The 25,098-nt window shown below is 37.4% G+C and overlaps 1 protein-coding gene across 1 annotated transcript in view; it reads left to right on the forward strand.

Annotated features, from left to right (window-relative positions):
* The window catches only part of CCDC192 (coiled-coil domain containing 192), a 350,673-nt gene that overhangs the window by 59,283 nt on the left and 266,292 nt on the right, over positions 1–25,098 (forward strand). Inside the window, 1 exon segment of the mRNA XM_036748302.1 lies at positions 18,591–18,698. Within this exon segment, the coding sequence (XP_036604197.1) occupies positions 18,591–18,698 (108 nt within the window).

Genomic DNA, 25,098 nt, shown 5'->3' on the forward strand with positions numbered 1-25,098 from the left:
CCAATCTTAAGGCCTCTCATCTTATTCTAGCTAGATCAAGGATCTAGAACCAAGGGCTGGCAAGTTTGGCCTCTGAAACAATAACTGGTCATTGCATGGATCAGAGTTGTTAGTCTTTGAAAGCTGTTTTTCTGTTGGGACACTAGTGAACTGTTGGTGGAATTGTGAACATTCTGGAGAGTAATTTGGAACTCTGACCAAAAGACTATAAAACTCTGCGTACCCTTTGACCCAGCAACTACTAGGTCTGTATCCCAAAGATATTTTTTAAAAAAGGATGTATAGGTACAAAAATATTTATAGCAGTTCTTTTTGTGGTGGTAAAGAATTACAATTTGGAAATTGCCCATCATTTGGGGAATGGCTGGACAAATTGTAGTATACAATTATGGTGGAATACTATTGTGCTATAAGAAATGACAAGCAGGATGGTTTCAGAAAAACCTGGAAAAACTTACATGAACTGATGCAAAGTGAGATGACAGAATCATGAGACCATTGTACATAGTAACAACAATATCGTACAATAATCAACTGTGAATGACTTAATTATTCTCAGAAACACAATGATCTAAGACAATTCTGAAGAACTCATGATGAAAACTGCTATCCACCTCCAGAGAAAGAACTGATGGAGTCTGAATGTAGATCAAAGTATATTTTTTAAAACTTTCTGTATTTTTCTTGGTTTTTTTTTTGTGGGAGGTGGGGTGGTCTTGCATTTTCTTTTACAACATGACTGATATGGAAATATGTTTTGCGTGACTGCACGTGTGTGTCAAATTGCTTGCCTTCTCATTGAGGCGAAGGGGAAGGAGGGGAGAATTTGGAACTCAAAATTTAAAAAAATATTAAAAAATTTCCATGTAATTAGAAAAAATATATATATATATATTTTTAAATTTATTTATTTATTTTTAATTTTAAACATTCACTTCTATAAAAGTTTGAGTTCTAAATTTTCAACTCCTCCTTCCCGTCCCCTCCCCAAGACTGAATGCTATATAGGCTATACATATATATTCATACTAAACAAAATATAATATTTTAAAAAATATTTTATAATATTCTAAATATTTTTTTAAAAGTTTTTAAAAAAAGAAAGTTGTTTTTCTTTACAATGTTCCTGGTCCTTGTATAAATTGTTCCTGTGGTTCTACTCACATGCCCAGATAAAAATGAATAACATGATATTCTATAGTTTCATGTTTTGTGCCCATTTAAAATCAGATAATTAACATTTTTATGTTAATTTTTCTGAATTAATAAAATTTACCCAAACAGGTAATATTACGTCTTGTCTGATCTTGTTTAAATGTAACTTTTCAAAAAACTTGTTTATAGGTGTAGCATTTTATTGGGGGAATTGCCCACAATGTAGTATTTTACAGACCCATCATATGTAATACTTGAAATGGGGCTAAAAGGAGGAATGTGGGTTCCCATGTGCAAGGAATGTATCAGGATATTTCCTTATGTAGCACTTAGTAGAGTGCATTTCCCTTTGAGGGAAAACTCCAAGGTGTCCTGCCAGTAACACAAATTCCTCTTTCCCTGACTTGGCCTTTTGTTGCCTCAAGAGCTAATCTCATATATTTATGTCTCCGTTATTAATCTCTTTTTGCTCAGAGGCTCTCCTGTTTATGGAACCTGTATTTGCTTAGGGATAGAATTTCAATGTGTTTCCACTGTGTTTGAGGTTTCCCAATGAAATCCCTGTCTGCTCTTCCACCTTTATGCCTTAGCTTTGCTGAAGCAGTCACTTTGCAAAAATCTCAATCTTTCCTCAAATTTCAAAGCTAGTTTTAAATACACACACACACACACACACACACACACACACACACACAGAGATTAGCAGCAGCCACATGATTTTCTTTTATATAAAAAGGGGAATAAAATGATAATAATAAAAAAAGAAAGAAAAAATAGTCATGCAAGCCAAGAGATTTTATTTGTTAAGATGGGAGAAGAAGAAGAATATAGAGCACCTACTATTTGCCAAGCATGGTGCTATACAAATATTATTTCATTTGATTCTCAGAACAATTCTGAGAAGGGTTATTATTATCCTCATTTTACAGTTAAGGAAACTGAGGCAGACTTGCTCAGTAGTTATTAAGTATCTGAGGTCAGATTTGAATTCATGCCTTTCTGATTCCAGTCTTCTATCCACTGAGCCACCTACCTAGGGAAAATGACTTTTTAAAAAATTTTTTCAATTTATTTTCTTTAAAATTAATTTATTTTAAACTTAAATACTAAAACTTAAACACACAGTAAGGAAAGAAAAATAAACATATTACAAACTTAAGTACTAAAATTTAAATATAAAGTTAGAAAAGAAAAAAAAAGAATTGCCATGTGCACAGCAGAATGTAAGAGAGGATTCAAAATATACAGCAATAAATTTCTATTTCAAGAAAGCCTATATAATAAATACTACACATTGTGTTTGCTTCCTTGTAAGTTATTTTTTGCTTTCTGTGTGCACAGGAAAACAAACTCAATGCTCTGATTTCTGTTCCAATTCTACATGGTACGGTTTTATAGTTTTTAAAAGGGAATTGGTTAAACAATAGAGGAACAACGTCAAGGATATTTTAGCATTCTGTGGTTTCATTGTTTTATTCTAATTCTGTGATATCTATGGTACATTCTAAAATATTTTGACTCATCTGTCCTGGTGATTTTATAATATAAAATGAGGCTCTAGTCAGGCCAGCTACATATGCCCCTTGGGGTTTTAGAGTACCCCTGAGAAGTTTCGAGGTGTCTCTTCTCTAATGTCATAGGCCTCCATTGGCAAGTGTTCTACCATAGTCCCCTGCTCCCATCTAGGCAGCTAGGTGTACAGTGGGTAGATCACTGGGCCTGGAATCAGGAAGACCTGATGTAACAACAATGCTGCTAGCAGCTGCTGTGGAGGTGAAAGACCAACAACAAGAGCACACAGAAGGGCTGCTAGCATAGGTTCTTTGATCTGCTTTTCTAAGGAAAGCAACTTTAAGCGGTTAACAATCTCACTTTAATCCGACAACATATATCATTCACTTAGTTCATTACTTCTGGGAGAGTCATGATAATGTGGCATGGGAATGTCTTGGAGAGAACTGAGAATGGACAGACATTATGTAACTGGTTACAGTCTGCTTTTTGTTGTTCAGTAGTTGCAATGGCAAGCAAAGTGGAACTTTTGCTGTTTTTGGTTTTGGAGTGCTTCTCAGCACTAAGGCAATCAAGTGCCTTTGAGTCTTGCCTTTATTTGAATCGAGTCTTTGATTGAATCAAGAGTCTTTAGTGACCTGTTTAAGTCACAAGAAAGCCTAAGTCACGTGAGTTTGAGTCACATGGTTGTGACACCCTCTGCGGGCTGACTCTGAAGAAGGATATATATAATCTGAGGTTAGCAATTTGCTTGGGAGCTTACTCATTGGAAGGGTGTTTTTGTGAGACAAGACTCTGGGTAGCTATTAAGGAGCCTCCTGGCTTTGAAAACCCACATGTTGGTGCTTCTCTCTCTGCTAACTATGTATGTATTGCTATGGACAGACAGTCAGAAGCACCATCTGCTGATTTGTGTTATTTGCTCTGTTTATATAATTTCTGGTTGTAATTTCTGTTTGTGTTTTCTCAGAAGTTCAGGGTGCTGACTTTTCCCCCTGAACTAAGTGAATGATATATGTATGTTCGATTAAAGTGAGATTGTAAACCCCTTAAAGTTGCTTTCCTTAGAAAAGTGGATCAAAGAACCTGTGCTAGGAGCCCTACTATGTGCTGGTGTTATTGGCCTTACACCTCCATAGTAGCTGCAAGTAACATTGTTGTTACAGTAGTTTTTTTTTAGTCTTGTCTGACTCTTTGTGATACCATTTGGGGTTTTCTTGGCAAAGATATTTAAGTGGTTTGCAATTTCCTTCTCCAACTCATTTTCCAGATGAGGAAACTGAGGTAAACAGGGTTAAGTGACTTGCCCAGGGGTACACAATTAGTAACTGTCTGAGGCTAGATTTGAACTCAGGAAGACGAGCTCCTGACACCAGGCCCAGCATTCTATCCATTGTACCTCCTAGCTGCCCATGCTCTTAAATGATATTAAATAAAGTGAGGGTTAGAAAGGAAAGAATTGAAAGGGAATTTATCATTTAGAACAGAGAATGGTAAACCTTGCCCAAGAAACTGATTCTCTGAAAATTATCAGAGGTTCTATCAGCAAAGGAGCTTATGGGAAGTATTGTTTTTCCTTAGTTGGTATTTATTTTTTACTGCTTTTCACTGTGGGAAAGAGGAGGTAGGAGAGACAAATTGAAAAATAAATAATGAAACTTACCCTAAGTTGAGGTTCTTATCATGGTGTCCATGGACTCCAAAAAGTCTGTGGGTAGATTTTAGGGGTCAATAAATTTGAATGGGAAAAAATTAACATTATTTTCACTAACCTTTAACTGATATTTAACATTTCCTTCAGTTATATGTAGGATTATTCTGAGAAAGTTTTCATTGACTTCACCATACTGTCAAAAGGTCCACGACACAAAAAAGCATTCAAGACTCTACCCTAATTGTACCATCTTGATTAGCAAGACATTTAAAAACTAAACTTTTGTTGTGCAAATGGTAGTAGCACCACATGCTTAGAACTGATGAACTCTGGGATTTCATCTGCTTGAATGAATTGTTTCCAAAGTAGTACTAGCAGGCAACACAGATGCCACATATATAATGCCTTTCTTGATAAAACCATTTAATTACCATTTGAATTCTCACTCTCATAAAAGCAAAATATTTTAAAAACATAATTGTTGGGAACGTCTTAACTAGGGAGTATGGTATAGTAAATGGAGTGCTTGGCTTGGTGCCAGAAAGATCTGGATGCATATCCTTCTGCTGACATTTATTAACTATTTAATCCCAGGCAACTTTCTGAGTCTTGGGCACTTCTCTAAGATTTACCTATTAAGTTATAACTTAATATGGATTGTGGATTGTGCTGGAATCATTGATTTTTGATATACAATATGGTAGTTATTAGAAAGATGTTATTATAATACCTTCATGCCTGGCATAGTAAGTGCTTAAATACTTCTTGAATGAACTAAAGCGATGATGTAGAAAGTCTTCAGTTTCTATAGGGAAGAGGTCAAGGGGTTATTGGGAGATTTACAGCTGTCTAATTTGACTAGAGAGTGGCTTGTGTTTGTTTGTTTGTTTTTTAACATCCTGAGACACTTATTTTATAAACTTCAAATGGTTTTTCAAGTGGAGTATATGAGGAACTTTTTCCCCTTATGAATGGCTTCCTTGGAGTATAAAGCCAGTAATGGTTCAAAGGGTATGGACATTTAAGATACTTTATTTGCACAATTCCAAACTACTTTACAAAATGGCCACACTATTTCACAGCTCCACCAACAATGTATTAATATGGTTATCTTTTTACAACCCATTCTAACGTTGACTGTTGCCCTTTTTTGTCATTTTTGCCAATTTACAGGGTGTGAGGTAAAACCTTAGGTCATCCCTCCTTTCCTATTTCAGATTAAGAGTGAGATTCATCTGATGCCTATTCTCCCCCATCCCTTCCTGCATGCTTTTGTATGCCCTTGTCACATACCCCAATTATTTCAAATTGTCAGTCTATTCTTTTAAATGGCTGGTTAGATTGCAAAGTTCAGGATGCATTTATGTACTAAGTTTCATTAAAAAATTAAAATGTGCCCCTGCTGTGATCATGACCAAGGCTCAGTGAAGACATTTTTTTAAATTTTTATTTTGTTTTTCTTTTAACCAGAGATCATATTTTAAATTTTTAGCCAAGTTCAGGATCTTTGAACTGCATGGTGAAATGCTATGATACTTTCAACAAAGAGATGGAATGACTGTGATTAGAATATTTGCCAGAAGCAAAGAAGCAGGATCTTCCTTTCTCCTGCTGGGCCAACTATGCTGAAACACCAAATATCTCTCTGTGAAAAACAAGGACAATAGACAGAGATGGGCTGGAGCTAATTCCTTCAAATGTTAAATCCCAGTATGAGCATTTAGACCTCAGAAATCAGCAAATGCTATGAATCAGGGTTTGAATTGTTTCTTTGACTGTCTATGTTTAAATGATAGAGAAAATGTTTGTGTATGTGTGTGTGTGTTTAACCCTCTTTTTCTTTTTTTCTAAAAGTATTTATTATTTTTTGTTTCTTATAGCACCATAGTATCCAAAGTATCTTTTCCCTACTCCCTCCCAGAGAGCCATCCCATTTGACAAATAGCACTTTTTTCACTGTGCTAAACATTTATTAATTATTTTTTTAATTTATTTTTTATTTTTAGTTTACAACACTCAGTTCCACAAGTTTTTGGGTTCCAAATTTTCTCCCCCTCCCACTCCTCCCTACAACCCCCCAAGATGGCACGTAATCCAATGTAAGTTCTACAAATATCTTCACATTGAACTTCTTTACATAATGGTCCTGTTATAATGAAGAATTATAACTAATGGAATCAATCATGAGAAAGGAGAAATGAAACCAAAAAAGGAAAAAAAAGAGAGAGCAAAAAGTTTGCCTCAATCTGCATTCAGACTCCTTAATTCTTTCTCTGGATGTGCATAGCCCTCTCCATCATGAGTCTTTTGGAGCTGTCTTTGAACCTTGCATTGACGACAGGAGTCAAGTCTGTCAAAGTTAGTCCTTATAGATACCGTGTAATCATGTAATCATGTATAATGATCTCCTGGTTCTGCTCCCCTCACTCAGCATCAGGTTGCATAAGTCATTCCAGGTTATAAGGAAGTCCATCTGCTCCCCATTTCTTATAGCACAATAGTATTCCATTACATTCATATATGACAGTTTGTTTAGCCATTCCCCAATTGATGGGCATCCCCTTGATTTCCAATTCTTTGCCACCACAAAAAGAGCTGCTATAAATATTTTTGTACATATGGGTTCCTTTCCCACTTGCATCATCTCTTTGGGATACAGCCCTAGAAGTGGTATTGCTGGGGCAAAGGGTGTGCACATTTTTATAGCCTTTGGCATAGTTCCAAATTGCTCTCCAGAATGGCTGGATCAGTTCACAACTCCACCAACAATATAATGATGTTCCAATTTTCCCACATCCTCTCCAGCATTTATCATTTTCCTGTTTTGTCATGTTAGCCAATCTGACAGGAGAGATGTGGTACCTAAGAGTAAATAGCACTTTTTTTAGAGAGGAAAAAAAAGTTCAAAACAACTGATTAATTCATTGAAAAAATCCAAAAACATTTGCAATGTGTATCACCTGTGGACCTCCCACCTCCATGAAGGGTAGGTTGGGGGTGGGGTGTCTTCTCCTATCTCTTCATTTAAGGTCTATTTGATATTTATCATTTTGCTACATTTACTTTTGATTTTTTTGTGTGTTGTTCTTTCTATTTACATTGTTCTAGTTATCATGTATGTTTTCTTAGCTCTGCTTACTTCACTCTTCATCCATTCAAACAGATTTTTCCATGATTCTCTGCATTCATGCACACATAATTTATTATAGTGCAGTAATATTCTATTATATTCATGTGCCAAAATTCATTGAGCCACACCCCAATTGATGGGCATCTACTTTGTTTCCAATTCTTAGCTATCACAATATGTGCTGCTGTAAATAATTTGGAATATATGGAGAACTTTTTCCCTTATGAATGGCTTCCTTGGGGTATAAGGCCAGTTCAAAGGGTATGGACATTTAAGGCACTTTATTTGCACAATTCCAAATTGTTTTCCAAAATGGCTGTACCATTTCAGAGCTCTGCCAACAATGTATTAGTGTGGCTATCTTTTCATAGCCTCTCCATCACTGACTGTTGCCATTTTTTTGGTCATTTTTGCCAGTTTTCAGAGTGTGAAGTAAAACCTTAGGTCAACCCTCTTTTCCTATTTCATATAAGAGTGAAGTTCATTTGATGCCCACCCTCCCCCCTCCTCCATGCTTTTGTATGGTCTTTTCACATACCCCAATTATTGAAAATAGCAAATTTGGCTTTTTTATTCCTCCTTTTTATATTAGTGTATTCCTCCTTTTACTCTCCCTTCTCTTCACTGCCTACAACCCTCAACGCAGAAACAATTTACCCCACTCCCTAAGGTTTTCTGTTTTTTACAATTTAACTTACTCAATATCCATTGAAGACATTAAGATTCTGAAGGGATATTTGTTTCTTTTCCCCATTAGAATCTTAGTACTACATTATCATATAGCTCCTTCCAATTGCTGAAGTAAATTTACCTTTCTAAGTGTCTCTTGATTCTTATGTTTACATTTCAAAGTTCTTATTTCACCCTGGTCTTTTCATCAGAAATGTTTGAAAGTCTATTCCATTAAAGATCCATTTTTTTCCTCTGTAGGATTATACTCAGCTTTGTAAGGTAAGCTATTCTTCATTGTAAGCTTATACTTTTTGCTTTTTGAAATATTGCACTCTAAGATCTCCTCTGGTTTTAAGTAGAAACTGCCGGGTCTTGTGTGATTCTGACTGTGGTAGTTGAATTGGTACTTGAATCTTTAGTATTTGAATTGTTTCTTGCTGGATTCTGTAATGGCAAGCAAAATGGGAATTTTCACAATGGGGCAGATAAAGTGGGATCTTTTTGTCTCGAGAGTGTTTCTCAGCACTAAGGCGATTGAGAGTCATTGATCGTATATGATGTGGTGCTGGTGGTTGGATATTTCCCATCCTCTTGGTGTTAGTGATTTCTCACACTCTAAATAGTGAGTCTCAAGCCTTCAGGGCCCTGAGACAGGTATATAAGCTCTGAAGTTGGCATTTTGTTTAGGGGGTACACTCATTGAAAGAATGTGAGTGACAAGACTCTGGGCAAGCCTTTGAACCTGAGTCTCCGGCTTTGTAACCCAGACAGATAGGTGTTGGTGCTTCTCTGGTGACTATGAATTGTGAATTGAATCACACAAGGTCTGCCCATTGATGTTTGTAATTTTTGTTAGTATTTGCCCTGAAGTTCATGGGGCTGATCTTTTCCCCCTGAACTAAGTGAATGATATATGTATGTTTAATTAAACTGGGATTGTTAACTCCTTAAAGTTGTTTTCCTTAGAAAAGCATGTCAAAGAACCTGTGTCAGCAGCCCTTCTATGTGCTGTTTGTTGTTGGTCTTTCACCCCCACAACAACTGCTAGCCACATTGTTGTTACAGATTCTTGCATTATTTTCGTTTGATATGAAAATGCTGGAATTTGGCTATGGCATTCCTTGGACTTTTGTCTTTTGGAATTTGTTTTAGGTTTAGGGGAATTTCTTCCTATGTTTGTTCTGCCCTCTGGTTCTAATAGATCTAGGTAGTTTTCATTTATGATTTTGTGAAATGTTGTGGTCCATGTTTTTTAAAAAACAATTATGGTTTTCAGGGAATCAAATTATTATTAAGTATTCTCTTGAAGCTGTTTTTGGCCAGTTATTTTTGATATCAGATATCTTACATTTTCTCCTAATTTTTCAATATTTTGTTTTAATATTTCTTGCTGTCTCATGGAGTTATTGATTTCTGTTTGATCTATTCTAATTTTCAGGGATTCCATTTTTGGTACTTCTAAAACTTATCATTCTCCTTCTAATTCTTTCCTTTAGGAAAGAGTATAAATACTGCCGCTTCATTTTGTCTAGGTATTCATGTATTCCTTGTGGAAAATCTATTCTTTTTGCTTTTAATTTCCTCTTATAGTTATGGAATTATATTTGTAATAATTTTTTATGCTGAATGGTGTTTCTTTGATTTATTAAACTCTCTTGCTTTAGTTTCTAAATTGGGGTACTGTGCTAAGGTCAAATTCTGATCCTTGCTGTGCTTTTGGGTGGGACGGTTGTCCTTGCTTGACCTTGGCCTGGGTTCCCTGGATCATCTTGTGGACTTCTACCTTCAGGGGTTCATTTCTCCCCTGATCTTAGTTGTTTAGGGTGTTGGATCTTCAGGCCCCTGTCTGGCAGCTCAGGACAGAGTGTTAGGGACCTCAGAGACCTTAGGCCTCATCTATCTGGGCTAGGCACTGTGAGAAGTGTTGGTCACTACTACTGCAATTCCCTGGGACTTCTAAGGATACTTTCTTACCTTGGGACTTTCTTGCATCCTGACACAGAATTGCACAGGCTACACATGTCCCTGGCTACCTCTAGTTATGACAATACTCACTTTGTTGGAAGAACCCCTTTTTCCTATTGCTCCTGGGCTTCTGGCTGACTTTAGGTGCAGTTCTGGTATGGAAAAAGTCACATAGCATAGTTTCTTATTGGATTTCCTGATCATTATTTGTATCTGATGTGAACTTCAGGGTTTTGCTGGAGTAAGTTTGTAGAAGCTAGATGGCCTGAATCCCATTCTTGTCCAAACATTCTCATTTTGGCTGCAAGTTCTCCAATTCAATCATATTGTTTTGCTTGTGCCTCTACCTAGGAACCACCTCCTGACCTCTTCCTCCAATATCTGAATTTGACTGATTCTAGCTTTCCCTTAAGGATATTTAGGTGCCTTGAAGGGTTTTTAAATAATCTAAAAATGTATTTATGCTTATTTTTTATTAAAGAGGTGAAGATAAAAGACTAAGAAAAGCTAATAGATTTGCAGTCAGAAAAACTGGATTTCAATACCATTTTTGCCACTTGTTTCATATGTGACTTTGCATGAAGGACTCAGCCTCTCTGGGACTCAGCTTCCTTATCTATAAATTTCCTCATCTTGTAAATTAATATGTGCCAAAATTTTACTTTGGTAATACTGTGATGCCTTTAAGATCATTAAAGATAGTCTTTTGTTGAGGCAGAGCCAAGTTGGAGGCATGAAAACAGGGACTCCCCTGAGCTCTCTCCCAAATCCCTCCAGATACCTGTAAAAAGTGACTCTAAATAAATTCTAGAGTTATAGAACCCATGAAATGACAGAGTGAAACAAGTCTCCAGCCCAAGATGGCCTGGATGGTCTCTGGGAAGGGTTTATTGCACTGTGCTGGGAGTGGAGCACAGCCCAGTGTGGGCTGTTCCAGGACAGACCAGGAAGGCAGAGCAGGCCTCAGGGCACTGAATCACTGGCAGCTGTGGTAGTTTCCAGACTTCTCAACCCACAAATACCAAAGATGACTTAGTAGGTCAGTGGGAAAACTGTTGAACCTGGGTAAGAGAGAGGCATGGTCTGGCCCCAGCCCCTGGGGTGGTGGAGGTGGCTGTGGCAGCAGCAGCAGCAGTGGCAGCTGCTTCCAGAGCTCCAGGACCACAGATGGTGGGGGGAATCAAGTGGCTGATCATAGTGGGAGTGCAGGAATCTCTTTGCTACCACCAAGGCAGTGTTCTCTTGCTTTGCCGTCTTGGATCTGGGTCTCAGTCCTGGTTGGTGCTCCTTGGGGGAGGAGGAACACTGGTGTAGCAGAGCTTGTGGTAGATGTGGAGAGGGAGTACTCCTGGTAGTTACATGGCAGAAAGGAGTACTTGAACTCACAGACCAGAGCACAGGACAGGAGAGGAGTATCATACCACCTCAGAATAGAAGTAGCTCTGAAGACAGCAGCACAACACCCCTGAAGCTTGGGACAGAGACCTCTCCACTCTGAAAGTAGTCGTACACTGACAAAGAGCTCAAAAGTCAAGTAATTGGCTGGGAAAATGAGCAGGCAGCATAAAAGGACTCAGACTATAGAATCTTTCTTTGGTGACAAAGAAGATCAAAACATACAGCCAGAAGAAGTCAACAAAGTCAAAGAACTCACATCAAAAGCCTCCAAGAAAAATATGAATTGGTCTCAGGCCATGGAAGAGCCCAAAAAGGATTTGGAAAATCAAGTAAGAGAAGTAGAGGAAAAATTGGGAAGAGAAGTGAGAGTGATTTAAGAAATCATGAAAAACAAGTCAACAGCTTGCTAAAGGAGACCCAAAAAATGCTGAAGAAAATAACACCTTAAAAAATAGACTAACTCAAATAGCAATGAGGAGAAGAATGCCTTAAAAGGCAGAGTCAGCCAAATGGAAAAGGAGGTCCAAAAGACCACTGAAGAAAATAATGCCTTAAAAATTAGAATGGAGCAAGTGGAAGCTAGTGGCTTCATTAGAAATTGAGAAATTATAAAACAGAACCAAAAGAATGAAAAAATGGAAGACAATGTGAAATATCTCATTGGAAAAACCACTGACCTGGAGAATAGAACATCAGGAGAGATAATTTAAAAATTATTGGACTACCTGAAAGCCATGATCAAAAAAAGAGCCTAGACATCATCTTTCAAGAAATTATCAAGGAAAACTGCCCTTAAAATAGAAATTGAAAGAATCCACCAATAGCCTCTTGAAAAAAATCCCAAAAGGAAAACTCCCAGGAATATTGTAGCCAAATTCCAGAGTTCCCAGGTCAAGGAGAAAACAGTTCAAGGAGCCAGAAAGAAACAATTTGAGTATTGTGGAAATACAATCAGGTTAACACAAGATCTAGCAGCTTCTACATTAAGGGATCAAAAGGCTTGGAATATGATATTCCAGAGGTCAAAGGAGCTAGGATTAAAACCAAGAATCACCTTACCCAGCAAAACTGAGTATAATACTTCAGGACAAAATATGGATTTTCAATGAAATAGAGGACTTTCAAGCATTCTTGATGAAAAGACCAGAACTGAGTAGAAAATTTGACTTTCAAATACAAGAATCAAGAGAAGCATGAAAAGGTAAACAAGAAAGAGAAATCACAAGGGACTTACTAAAGTTGAACTGTTTACATTCCTACATGGAAGGATGATATTTGTAACTCATGAGACCTTTCTCAGTATTAGGGTAGTTGAAGGGAATACATACATACATACATATATATATATATATATATATATATATATATATATATATATATATATGGAGAAAGAGAGAGAGAGAGAGAGGGCACAGGGTGAGTTGAATATGAAGGGATGATATCTAAAAAAATAAAAGTAAGAGGTGAGAGGAATATATTGGGAGAAGGAGAAAGGGAGAGGTAGAATGCAATAAATTATCTCACATAAAAGTGGCAAGAAAAAGCTATTATAATGGAAGAAAAGAGGAGGAAGGTGAAAGGGAATGAGTGAACCTTGCTCTCATTGGATTTGGTTTAGGGAGTTAATAACATACACACTCAATTGGGTATCTTGCCCTACAGGAAAGTAGAGGGGAAGGGGAAAAGTGTAGGGGAATGATAGAAGGGAGGGCAGATTGGTGGAGGGGGTAGTCAAAAGCAAACACTTTTGAAAAGGGACAGTCAAAGGAGACAACTGAATAAAGGGGGACAGGATAGGATGGAGGGAAATATAGTTAGTTTTTCACAACATGAGTATTATGGAAGTGTTTTGCATAATGATACATGTATAACCTATATTGAATTGTTTGCCTTCTCAAGGCAAGGTGGGTGGGGAGGGAGAAAGAGAGAACTTAGAACTTAAAGTTCTAAAAACAAATGTTAAAAAATTGTTTTTACATGCAACTGGGAAATAAGATATACAGTCAATGGGGTCTGGAAATCTGTCTTGCCCTACAAGAAAGTAAAGGGGGAAGGGGATGGGGGAGGGGGGATGGGGATGATAGAAAGGAGGGCAGACTGTGGAAAAGGGCAATCAGAATACAAGCCATCTTGGGTTAGGGTGGAGGGTAGAGATGGGGAGAAAATTTGTAACTCAAAATCTTGTGGAAATGAATGTTGAAAACTAAAAATAATTTTTTTTAAAAAAAGGTAGCCTTTTGTTGTTCAGTCGTTTTAGCTGTGTTGACTCTTTCATTCATTTCAGTTGTATTGACTCTTCATGACTCTTCATTCTTGGCAAAGATGCTGCAGTATCTTGCCATTTCCTTCTCCAGCTCATTTTACAGATGAAAAACAGGGTTAAGTGACTTGCCCAGGGTCACAAAGCTAGTGAGTGTCAGAGGCTGGATTTGAACTCAGAAAGATGAGTCTTCCTGACTCCAGGCCTGATGCTCTATCCACTGTGTCACCTTGATACCTAAAAGATAGCATTAAATATCTGATAAGATGACATGGGAATCACTGGATTAGGTCATCCAACATAAATGTGATTGGGAAACTCATAAAAAAAACCTCATTTAATCAACAGATACATTTGTAAGATAATCAGACATTTGCCTTTGATTTATAAGACACTAATCCGGTGCCACTACAGACTCCTCTAAGGGGACTGGCATCTGAGAATTTCCCAGCACTATTTGGGAAGATTGTCTACACTTAAGCTCATTAATCTTAGCCAGCATTCCAACACTCGCCTCAGGGATGGAAAAGTCAATACTATAGAATCTCAGTCTAACATTTTGTGCTATATGTAGCACACACTTTTAGCCAGAGTCTCTCATTTTCTTTCTTCCTGAATGCAGCCTCACCTCTCCAGATCCTTTCTTTAAGATCAGAGGAGCAGCACTAAGCTCTGATGGATGGGGGAATAATTGAGTTAAAGCCACTACAATGTCATGTCTACACATCTCAATGTTATATCTACTGATGGGAACACACAAGGAAACCTCTTGAATATTGTGAAACCATAGAACAAGAATAACAGGACTGTGAAATGTAAATATTGGAGGGAGGGACTTTAGATATCCTCTAGTCTAAACCCCTTATCCTCTTTTTATAGGTGAGGAAACTAAGGCCCTGAGAAATTATATGACTTGTTAAATTAGATTAAGGAGATAGCATTGTACAGGGAAAAGAGTGCTTGATTAGACCGTAATTCAAATCTCAAATCTGCCCCAGCTGAGCCACATTCTTTGAGTGTCATGGAACAAGGCATGTTACCTCTCTGTGCCTGTATCATATGGGATTGGATTAGATTACCTCTGGGGTCACTTAAATCTCTAAATATGGTGTCCTATACAAAGAGATAGTGGCAGAGCTTGGATTAGAACAGGGGTCTCCCAACTCTTGATCCTGCTCTAAGACATGATACAGTTTCTGCAGCTCTTTTTACAAAGCTCTTTTTAATGATAACATAAAACAGAGGAATGGACTGTGAGGACCACATCTTCATAATATTTTATAATACTGTATCAAATGAACAGGTCAGTTGAAATGAAACATTTTATTTTTAAAATCAAGTTCAACTCATGCTAAGATGGCTTTATTGTAATCATAGACCATGTGTTTGTATTGACAAACATGTGATCAAAGGAAAAAACTAAGAATTATATGTGTTTGTGAATACATATGAATGTTTCATCCCTTTCCAAAAGAAATTAGAATACAGACGAAATGGATGCCTGAAGGACTGGGCAGAAATCCCCAGAGTATTACAATTTAAGGACTATCAGGGCTGAATTTACTTGGAAGGGACAGTCTTCCTTTCCCCTTACCTTAAAGGAGAAGGGAGAGCTAAAATCTCATTAGAGGGATGTTGGGAATTGTGGGAATGTGTGACTGAATGAGAAAGAGAGGCCTGGGGAGCACCATGATGGTAAGCTATTCAGAACCAATGCTATAACCTTCTGCTGCTGAACTGTGTAGAAGGCACATGGAACATAATATCATGTTTCTGTATGTTTCTGTTTCCTGAACAAAATTTTTGATGCTCCTACCTCCCCATCCTTGACTTGGCTCTTGTGCTGAGACTATATGTCTAATCTTTTTTAAAAATTTAAAATTTTTTAAAAAGAAATAAATTTTATTTATTTTTATTTTTTTCTTATCTTTATTTCTTTAAGAAATTTTATGTAAATATCTTTTCTAAGATAGCACTCATTGTGTTTGTGTGTTCGATGGGGAATTAAGTGCACATGAGAATGGCATTATGGTTGGCCAGATATACAGAGGAAAAGAGAGAAAAAGAATTGTATCTAATTAATTGTTGGGAGTATAGTTGGGGACTTGAGTGATCTAAGGAGATTTTATTGATACACATTATTATAGCTCTCCAAAAGCAGAAAAGAATAAATAAATCTGCACTGTCCTAGGAATAGGATGAGTCAGCAATTTTCTAGTGGAAGAAGGTTTGCTAAAGTGAGAGGAAGTTAGCCTCCTCTGAGTCAGGGGCCTCAAGCCATTTTCCTTCTTATTTTTCTCTCCTAGAGGAAGTTTGAAGAATCCTAACCCTTTACTCCTAGGAACAGAGGGTGAACATTGGCTAAAGGAGAATTTGTGCTTTTGGAGATGTATGAAAGGAGGGGCTGGGAAAGTGTGGTACCATTCACAGGAATGGCAGTCCAGAGAGAGGGGGGAGTTCTCACCAAACACTGATAAGTGTGTGAGTATGTGTGAGGTGTTATAAGGGCAAGCAAAGTGGGACTCTTTGTTGTCTTTTGTTTTGGAGTGCTTCTCAGCACTAAGGCAATTGGAAGGCCTTTGATTGAGTCTTGCCTTTGTTTGTAGAAAGGCCCACACCCTTTTGCTAATTACATCATGAGAAGTGTGAAACCCCTGAGAGGTGTGAAGCCCTCAAGAGGTGTGAAGTGTTCTGACCCTGTAGAAGTGTATATATACTCTGAGGTTAGCATTTTGTTTGGGGTTCACTCATTGGAAGAGTATTGGTGTGGAGACTCTGGGTAGCCATTAAGGATCCCCTGGCTTTGAAAACCCAGATGTTGGTGCTTTTCTCTCTGGTATGTATGTATAGCTTTGTATGTGTAGCTTTGGCCAGACAGCTAGAAGTCTGTCTGTTGATTTTTGTTATTTGCTCTGTTTATATTTTCTCTGTTTGTAATTTCTGTTTGTGTTTCCTCTGAAGTTCGGGGTGCTGACTTTTTCCCCTGAACTAAGTGGATGATATATGTATGTTCAATTAAAGTGAGATTGTAAACCCCTTAAAGTTGCTTTCCTTAGAAAAGTGGATCAAAGAACCTGTGCTAGCAGCCCTACTGTGTGCTGGTGTTATTGGTCTTACACAGCCACAGTAGCAACAAGTAGCATTGTTGTTACAGGTATGTGTTTGTGCATGTAAGTATATATAAGTGTGAATATACACATGTATTTGTAAATGTATGTATGTGAGTGTTTCTATGTATGTATGTGAATATGTTTGTGTGTGTGAATGTTTAGGTATGTACATGTATTTGTGTGTGTGTATGTTTTGTGTGACGGAGAGACAGATCTATAATTTGGTATGGTGTTCTCCTGATGAGGAATTTTCTCCACCAGTGCAGACTGACACCTTCTCTGCTACTTAAGAATTTTAGAGAGTTGCCTGGGACAAAGAGAGGTTAGGTTACTTTTCCAGTGTCACATAGCCAATATGTGCCATTGGTAGGACTTGAATCTGGTACTTCTTGATTATCTGCCCACTGTGCTATGCCGTGATAGACACAAACATAGATTGTGTGTGTATACATACATGCATTATATTTTAGCATGAAGCCATGCAAATACATCTAGAAAATGCACATAAATGTGTATATATGACTTTAGGCCCAGAGAATAGTAGGAAAGAGGCTCTACTTTGAGACTAATTAGAAATGGGAACTGCAGAACAAAACATAGGCAGGGACATTACAAGAAGGTCTGTAATTAAACACTAGGCAATATAGAATTTTTTTCTTTCTGTTTTCAGGTTACTTTGCAATGACTATAGTTACCACAAAACTCAAATCACAGTCACAAGAGAGCAGCGATGGCAGCCCATCTTTTAGCCGGTCATGCTCTAAGGATTGTATTTTGTATACCTTTCAGGATATCATTAGATCCCCAAAAGTCTGTGGTTAAGAACAAATGACTTTAGAAATGTTTTGAATGGAAAATTCTACCCATCTGCTGATCTGAGAGATTTCAGAGATGTCCTGGGGGATACTGATCTGTTTTTTTAAAGCATATAAATTCTTTCTTTCATGTGCTTTTACTTTACCATAAAAGGTGAAGTTAATACTTTTAACCAAATTACAACATGAGTAGCATCATAGACTTTTAGCTGGAAGGCATCTTAAAGATCATCTAGTCTCTCCCTCCTCCCCCTTTCCAGATGAGAAAATTGAGGCCCAGAAAGATGAAATAACTTTCTTAAGGTTACATAAGTAGTAAGTGGCCAAATAAGTTGGGAACCTGTGTCCTAGGATTTCAGAAACAGACCATTTTTCCATTGTACCACTGTATCCTAGCAAGTAGATTCCAACTCTCAGAATTCCCTCATTACTAAAATTTAATGCGAAATTCTTATGTTCCCCTCAAGGTCTAAACTGTCAAGTAAGACACATTTCTCTTTCCCTAAAATCTTTACTATGGTGTTAAAGTCTATCTAAAGAAAAAAAAGAATTTATATGCATTTTCTGGCCCTTGCCTAATTTGGTTAGGTTTTATCCTAATAATGAAGTCAAGTTCATTAAAGGAGCTGTTCATGACATTTTGGGATCTGCCCACTGCTTTGGAGTTTTGTTTTTTATTCCTCTCAGGTTCTTTTAATTTGAGGGAACCAATGTAGCTCTTGGGATATCAGTCTACTATTTTTTTATTCTCACTATATGACTGGTTCAACCCCTTTTCTTTTTTTCTTTTATGTACCTCCTCACGAACAAGCCTTCACTGGTAATATGCTATAGTAAGTTTATTCCCACTAGGTCCTTTGAATTACTTGTGACTGATTCTTTTGTTATAAAAAATTAATATAGTATCATAATTCTAAAGACAGAAGTCTTGGAATCAGAAAGGATGGCCTATGCTTTGACACGCATGGAAGACTTGGAAATGTGCCTAAAAGAAGCAGAAGAAAAGGCTAAGACGTTAACAGAGCAGGTAAATATCTGCCACTTGAATTGGAAATATGCATTCTTATTAATCAATCAACAAACGTTTCTAAAATGCTTACTCTGAGCGAGGCATGATGCTAAAACATTGGAGCTACAAAGACAAAAGTTAAAGTCTCTCCCTTCAAGCTTACGTTCTAATGGAGGAGACAACATTTACTCATGTTAGTATACATCAAATGAATATAAGTTTTGGGAAGGGGTGCCTTAGGATCTGGGAGCAGGTTGGGTTAGGAAAGGCTTGATGAAGAAGATAGCACTTAAGCTGAGTCTTGATGGAAACCTGGGGTTCCAAGAGGTGAAGGTGGGGAGGGAGTACATTCTAAGGCATGGGGGAACATCTGGTACAAGGCCCAGGAACCAGAGTTGGAGCATTTAAGGTCAGTGTGACTGGAATGCAGAGTGGGTGGAAGGGAGTAAAATGTAAGAGGACTCGAAAGGTAGAAAAGGATCAGGTGGTAAAGAACAGTAATGTAGGAATGGAGCTCAAGAGAGAAGACTGTCTAGTAGGACTAGGTGTATAGATCTGGAAATCATCTGTATAGAGATGATAATTGGACCCATGGAAATTGATGGTCAGAGAGAGAGAGAGAGAGAGACAGAGAGAGAGAGAGAGAGAGAGAGAGACAGAGAGAGAGACAGAGAGAGAGAGAGAGAGAGAGAGAGAGAGAGAGAGAGAGGGAGAGAGAGATGGGGTGGGGGGAGAGGGGCAGAGAGAGGGAGGGAGGGAGAAAGAGAGAGAAAGAGACAGAAAGAGAGAGAGACAGAGAGAGACAGAGGGGGAGGGGCAGAGAAAGGGAGGGAGAGAGACAGAGAGAGAGACAGAGAGAGAAATTATTAAGAGAGATCCTGAGAATCAGACTGGCAGGGGTTGAGTGAGTCCTAGCATTGAAATGATTCTGATGCAAGGTCAGTGAGGATGGTTAGAGCACAGTCTACCAACTGGGCAACATAAGAGAGAGAACAGAGAGGGTAAAATTCTTCCCCACCCCACTTCCCTCTCTCCACCTGGGATCCTCTTGTGTTTATTGTTATTTGCTCACTTTAACTTCCTGCTTCCACCTGTCCCTGTCAGGCTAGGTGAAAAACAGTTGAGGTGGGAGCATGGGAGGAACCTGGAAGCTTTAGTCTTTTCCAAAATGTTCTTTACTTTAATATCATTAAAGCATGAAAAAACACATTGGACAACAAAATCTTAAATTGTTGTATAGTTTGTTGTACATGTTTGTTGTATATTAGCTAAAATAACTAACATGTGGTATAATTAATATACAGATAAATAGATAATATGAGAAAAGAGCACTTAGTCTGAGAGTAAGCCATTTTGTCCAGCAGAGCTGGATTGTGGGGGTGGGGCCCGAGAGAAGCAAAATGGAGGGACTGGTGCAGTTCTATTATAAAGCTCAAAGAAATACCTGGGATCAAATATAGACAAATATCCCTACACCAGTTTTCTGTCCCTTTTGTCAAAGAAAGCATAAGCTCAGAAAGTCCTCCGACTGATTGTCGACAGCTATCTTCAGTCTCAGAGGCTTTGGTAATTTGTCATTTTTGCAGGCTCCCAGGGTGCTTCAGAAGAAACTAACCTCTCAAAGTATGGGTGAGTGGGTGGGTTGGACTGGTACTGAGGATGTTGAGCATGCCTAATGGCCTAGGAGGGAGGTCTTTAACTGGACACACACAGTAGGCAAACCAGTGCTACCCTAGCAGCAACCTAACAAAGCCACCAGTGCCTAAACTTGTTTATATGCTCTTCCCCACCAAGCTGTGAGAGGGCAGTTCATCCATAACAATATTATCCTCTTTCTTCACTGATATAATGTGCATCCTTATAAGTGATTGTACTAGATGACCTCCAAGCTCTACTCTGACTTTTAACATTCAATGATTCTATGTTGTTATTTGTTTAATCCCAAGAATATATAACATATATAATATGAAACAACTAAGTATATCTCTTTCTCAAAAGTTTGTTAGGTTAAATTGACATTTAATTAAAATTCATTATGCAAAGATTAATTAATTACCTACTACATATGAAGCACAAACACTGGGGACATGCTACTAGAATGTAAGCTCAGAGACAGCAGGGACTGATCTTATCTAAACTTTATCACTCCCTCTGACCTTGGAAAAACAACTTGACCTCTCTTGCTCTCAGTTTCCTCATCTCTAAAAAGATACGTTGAACGGGAGTGATCTGGAGCATCCTTTCTAGCTTTAAGGTCTATGATCCTTTGTATACTTAAATTTAATCAAAAATATATAAAAAAATTTATTTTTCCTGGCTTCAGAGAATTTACAGTTAAAAGAGAAAAGGTACGTGAAAGCATTTTATAAATTATAAAGTATTATTGTTATTATCATAGTCATAATGAGCCCAAGGAAGAACAGCAAAATTTTTTATGGCTTTAAGAAAAATAACACAATTACATTAGATTCTTCTTCCTTAAATTTCTTCCTTAAATTTTCTTCACTAAAGTCGTATTGCAAGTATTTTCAGGGTCCTTGCTATCCACCGCACAGGTTGTAGATCAGACAAGTACACTATAGTTTATTTATGCACTCAACAGTGTGACACATACCATTAGTAGGTGATGGACATATGTGTCTCACCATTCCACAGATGGCATATAGTTAGTCTCTCCTCCTGAGCTACATTATCCAGAGTTTGGGTATGATCAGGTAGGGCACTAGGCAGAAAGGAGTATATTTTTTAGCCAAAGAAAAAGGATGTTTAATCTGTTACAAAGGCCTTTAGCATAGCCATTTGCACCAGACCAAAATAGACAATATTTTCTTTACCAACTAGTTAGGTAATTGGCATTTGTTAAGCTCCTGCTACTTACATTATTAGATGGGATAAGAGGCGTGGGTGAGTTCCTAGGAACAATTCTAAGACTTACATGTTTTCTTTAGTAATTGAGAAGTGATTAGGGGAGGTGAGGTACTGAAGGAGACATTCAGTATGTTTATTGTCAGACAGAAAAAGAAAAAAATATAGCAGCAAATATAGCATAAAATTGAGGCAGTTTTGTTCTTCCCAAAATCCACTTTCAACAGTTCCAAAGTTTTCAAAACCAAATAAATGAAAATGGACATTGATGTATCACTTTGAGAAGGTAAATATACTGCCTCAAGCTTATTTCTCTAAAATCATATTACTGGCATTTTAAATACCCTTTTTAATTAAGTTTACCATTTTATTAGAATTGCCAATCTTCACTGCTACCATTGAAGGAGGTTAATTAAAATATAGACACTGTACTCAAAGTAATTAATCCTGGATTTTTGTGTTCACTAATTCTTTAATTTGAACATTAGAGAATGAAAACTAAACAAGCATTTTCTTCTCCTTTTCTGTTCAAATGACCACTTTTATATCATGAAAGTGTGCGGAGTTGGAGTTTGTCTATGTGGCAGGCAGTAAAGGGGGGCAGGGTTGGTAAACAATAAATAGACTTTTTCTTCCTTTTTTTTTTTCTTTAATAGGAGTTGGAGTACCTGTCTCAGGCAGCCAAATGTTTGTCCACTGGGTGCCACTGTCTTCCTTACTAGGCTAAGACATCAAGAGTTTCCAAAATGTCAGATTTTCTTTAGCATCAGAAGGATTAATTATGTGCAACCTTTTTTCCCCTGAGGAATTTTCTTAACTGTTATTCAAGGCTATCTTAATGAGAAGGGATTCTTCTTGGGGAATTTTATAATGGTTTCCTAATGACCAGGAGAGCCACACACACACACACACACACACATATATATATAAAACCTGAGTTAAAAAACTTTTTTTTAATTACAAAAAGAATAGCCAAGATCACTGATCTTAATGATAGCAGATAATACGTTGTTTTTTTTTTTTAAATCACTAAATGGGATTTCTTAAAGGGACGTTAGGGAAGCACATTGGATTCCTATGATAGAGTAAGGTCAGCATTAACAACGTGGTTGCAGCTATGGGTTGTGTACAGGGGAAGGACTTAGTTTGGAGTTTTTTTTTTGAAAAGTAGCACAGGAATGTGTTATGAACCCTTAATTGCACAATTGGAAGCTTTTGAAAATGTCTTGGACTGTCAGGTAGAGGCCAGATGCTAGGTCAGGGGTGGGGAACCTGTGGCCTCAAGGCTACATGTGGCCTTCTAGGTCCTTTTGACTGAGTCCAAATTTTACAGAACAGATCCTTTAATTAATTAATTAATTAATCTTTTTATTTACCTAGCAGCTAGGTTTTGGGAGATGGTATTGCCAGGTATGGGAACCTCTCTCTCACTTTTCCTTCTCATACTTCTTCCCCATCAGACTTACTTTCTTTTTATTCACCATCAAATTTCCAGGCTTTGCCTACTGCTACATAATAAATTTTTACTTCGTTGAATTTACTTTGTTGAATTGTATAATTGTAGGATCAAGAAGACTGAGGCATGATGCTGTCATCAGGAAGGGTAAATCTTACTGAAAACCATTATTAGATTCCAGATTTTCTTGGTGTTTCACAGGGCTGCATCAGATCATAGGAGAATAGATTCAGAGCAGCAAGGGACCTCGGAAGAAATTTTGTTCATTTTAGAGATGAGGAAACTGAGGCCCAGAGAGGTGATTTGCCCAAAGTCATACGGGTAATATGTGAGAGAACTCAAATTTGAACCCAGATCATCTGATTCTTAACCTGAGCATTCTTTTCACCAGACCACACTGCCTTTCTAAATGGGTGCTGCTGGAGTCTAGTCCTGGTTCTTATACTAAATGACTTTGTGACCCTGCACAAGTCATTTCATTTTCCTGGACCACAATTTCCTTTTCTATAAAATGATGGGGTTGGATTAGGAAATCTCTGAGATCTCATGGTCATCTGTAGTGTTTTTTCTTCCTGGGATCTATATATTACCTTTTGAAAAAAAAAAAGAAACTGGCAATAGTGAAATATAAAGAACTTTTAAAAAATGTCCTGTGTATGATTATTTTTATTTAATATTTTGCTCAATATTAAACAAGAGGATATGGTTAAGATAATTTGAAATTAATAGATAATCTTTCAAGTCCCTGTAGTCCTACAATTATATAATATTGATACAGTTGATCCAGAGTGAAAAGGGAGCAATTCTTCTGGATTAATGTCAAATAAACTTAAAAATAGCCAGAGTGAGATAAAGCTAAATAGTCTATATTACATCTCATTCAACAAAGTAAGAATTTATTATCTAGCAGTAGGCAAAGCCTGGAAATTTGATGGTGGATAAAAAGAAAGTAAATCTGATGGGCAAGAAGTGTGAGAAGGAAAACTGAGAGAGAGAGAAAGGGCGGGGGGAGGGAGGAAGAGAAAGACAGGAGAATAATAATAATTAATAATGATAATAATTAACATTATATAGCATTTTAAGATTTGCAAAGAACTTTACTCGTGTTATTTCATTTGATTCTCACAACAACCGTATGAGGTAGATGCTATGGACATCCCCATTTTACAAATGAAGAATGAGTATGTGTTGGGCTTGGTTTGTGAAGTGGAGCCATAACTATCCAAAACCATGCCTGGGGTGGTTGTGTCTCACGATTGAGTAGGGGAAGTGTACGATGGTGGGATGAAGGGGTGCTATACCCTCACCAGGCCAGTGTCCTGGGGTAGAATCTCTTGTTCCCTGTCTTGGTGAAATCTTTGTCGAGATTATGGAGGGGCACAAAAAGCTAAAGGGACTTTGATTGTTTAAAAGTTAAATACCTGAAAACTATATCCTATGCTTCAGCCCTTGAAGCATGTTTTTTAAAAAGGATAGAATGAATTCTCAACTTTAAGATACAAATGAGATCTAAAGAAGCACTTGAATGCTAGACTGACAATATGTCAAGTGAAGTTATCAATGGTATTGAAATTCTATGGCAATACATCTCCAGCACTAATCTGGGCCTTATTTGCTCTCTTCCTATACCCCTAGCCCTCATTCTCTTACTCAGCAGGGACCTAAATAAGACCGTATATTATTTAAAGGGTTTGGTAAACTTCAAAGCATTGTATAAATACTTGTTACACTTGTAGTAGTAGTAGTAGTAGTAGTAGTAGTAGTAGTAGTGGTAGTAGTAGTAATACTAGTAGTGGTGGTAGTAGTAGTAGTAACAGTAGTAGTAGTAATAGTAAGAGTAGTAGTAGTAGTAGTGGTAGTAGTAATAGTAGTAGTAGTAGTGGTAGTAGCAATAGTAATAATAGTAGTAATAGTAGTAGCAGTAGTAGTAACAGTAGTAGTAGTAATAGTAACAGTAGTAGTAGTAATAGTAGTAGTAGTAATAGTAATAATAGTAGTAGTAGTAATAGTAATAGTAGTAGTAGTAGTAGTAATAGTAATAGTAGTAGTAGTAATAGTAGTAGTAGCAGTAGTAGTAATAGTAGTGGCAGTAGAAGT

The sequence above is a fragment of the Trichosurus vulpecula genome, chromosome 1 (genome assembly GCF_011100635.1).
Source record: "Trichosurus vulpecula isolate mTriVul1 chromosome 1, mTriVul1.pri, whole genome shotgun sequence".
In the NCBI taxonomy this organism is placed as follows: domain Eukaryota; kingdom Metazoa; phylum Chordata; class Mammalia; order Diprotodontia; family Phalangeridae; genus Trichosurus; species Trichosurus vulpecula.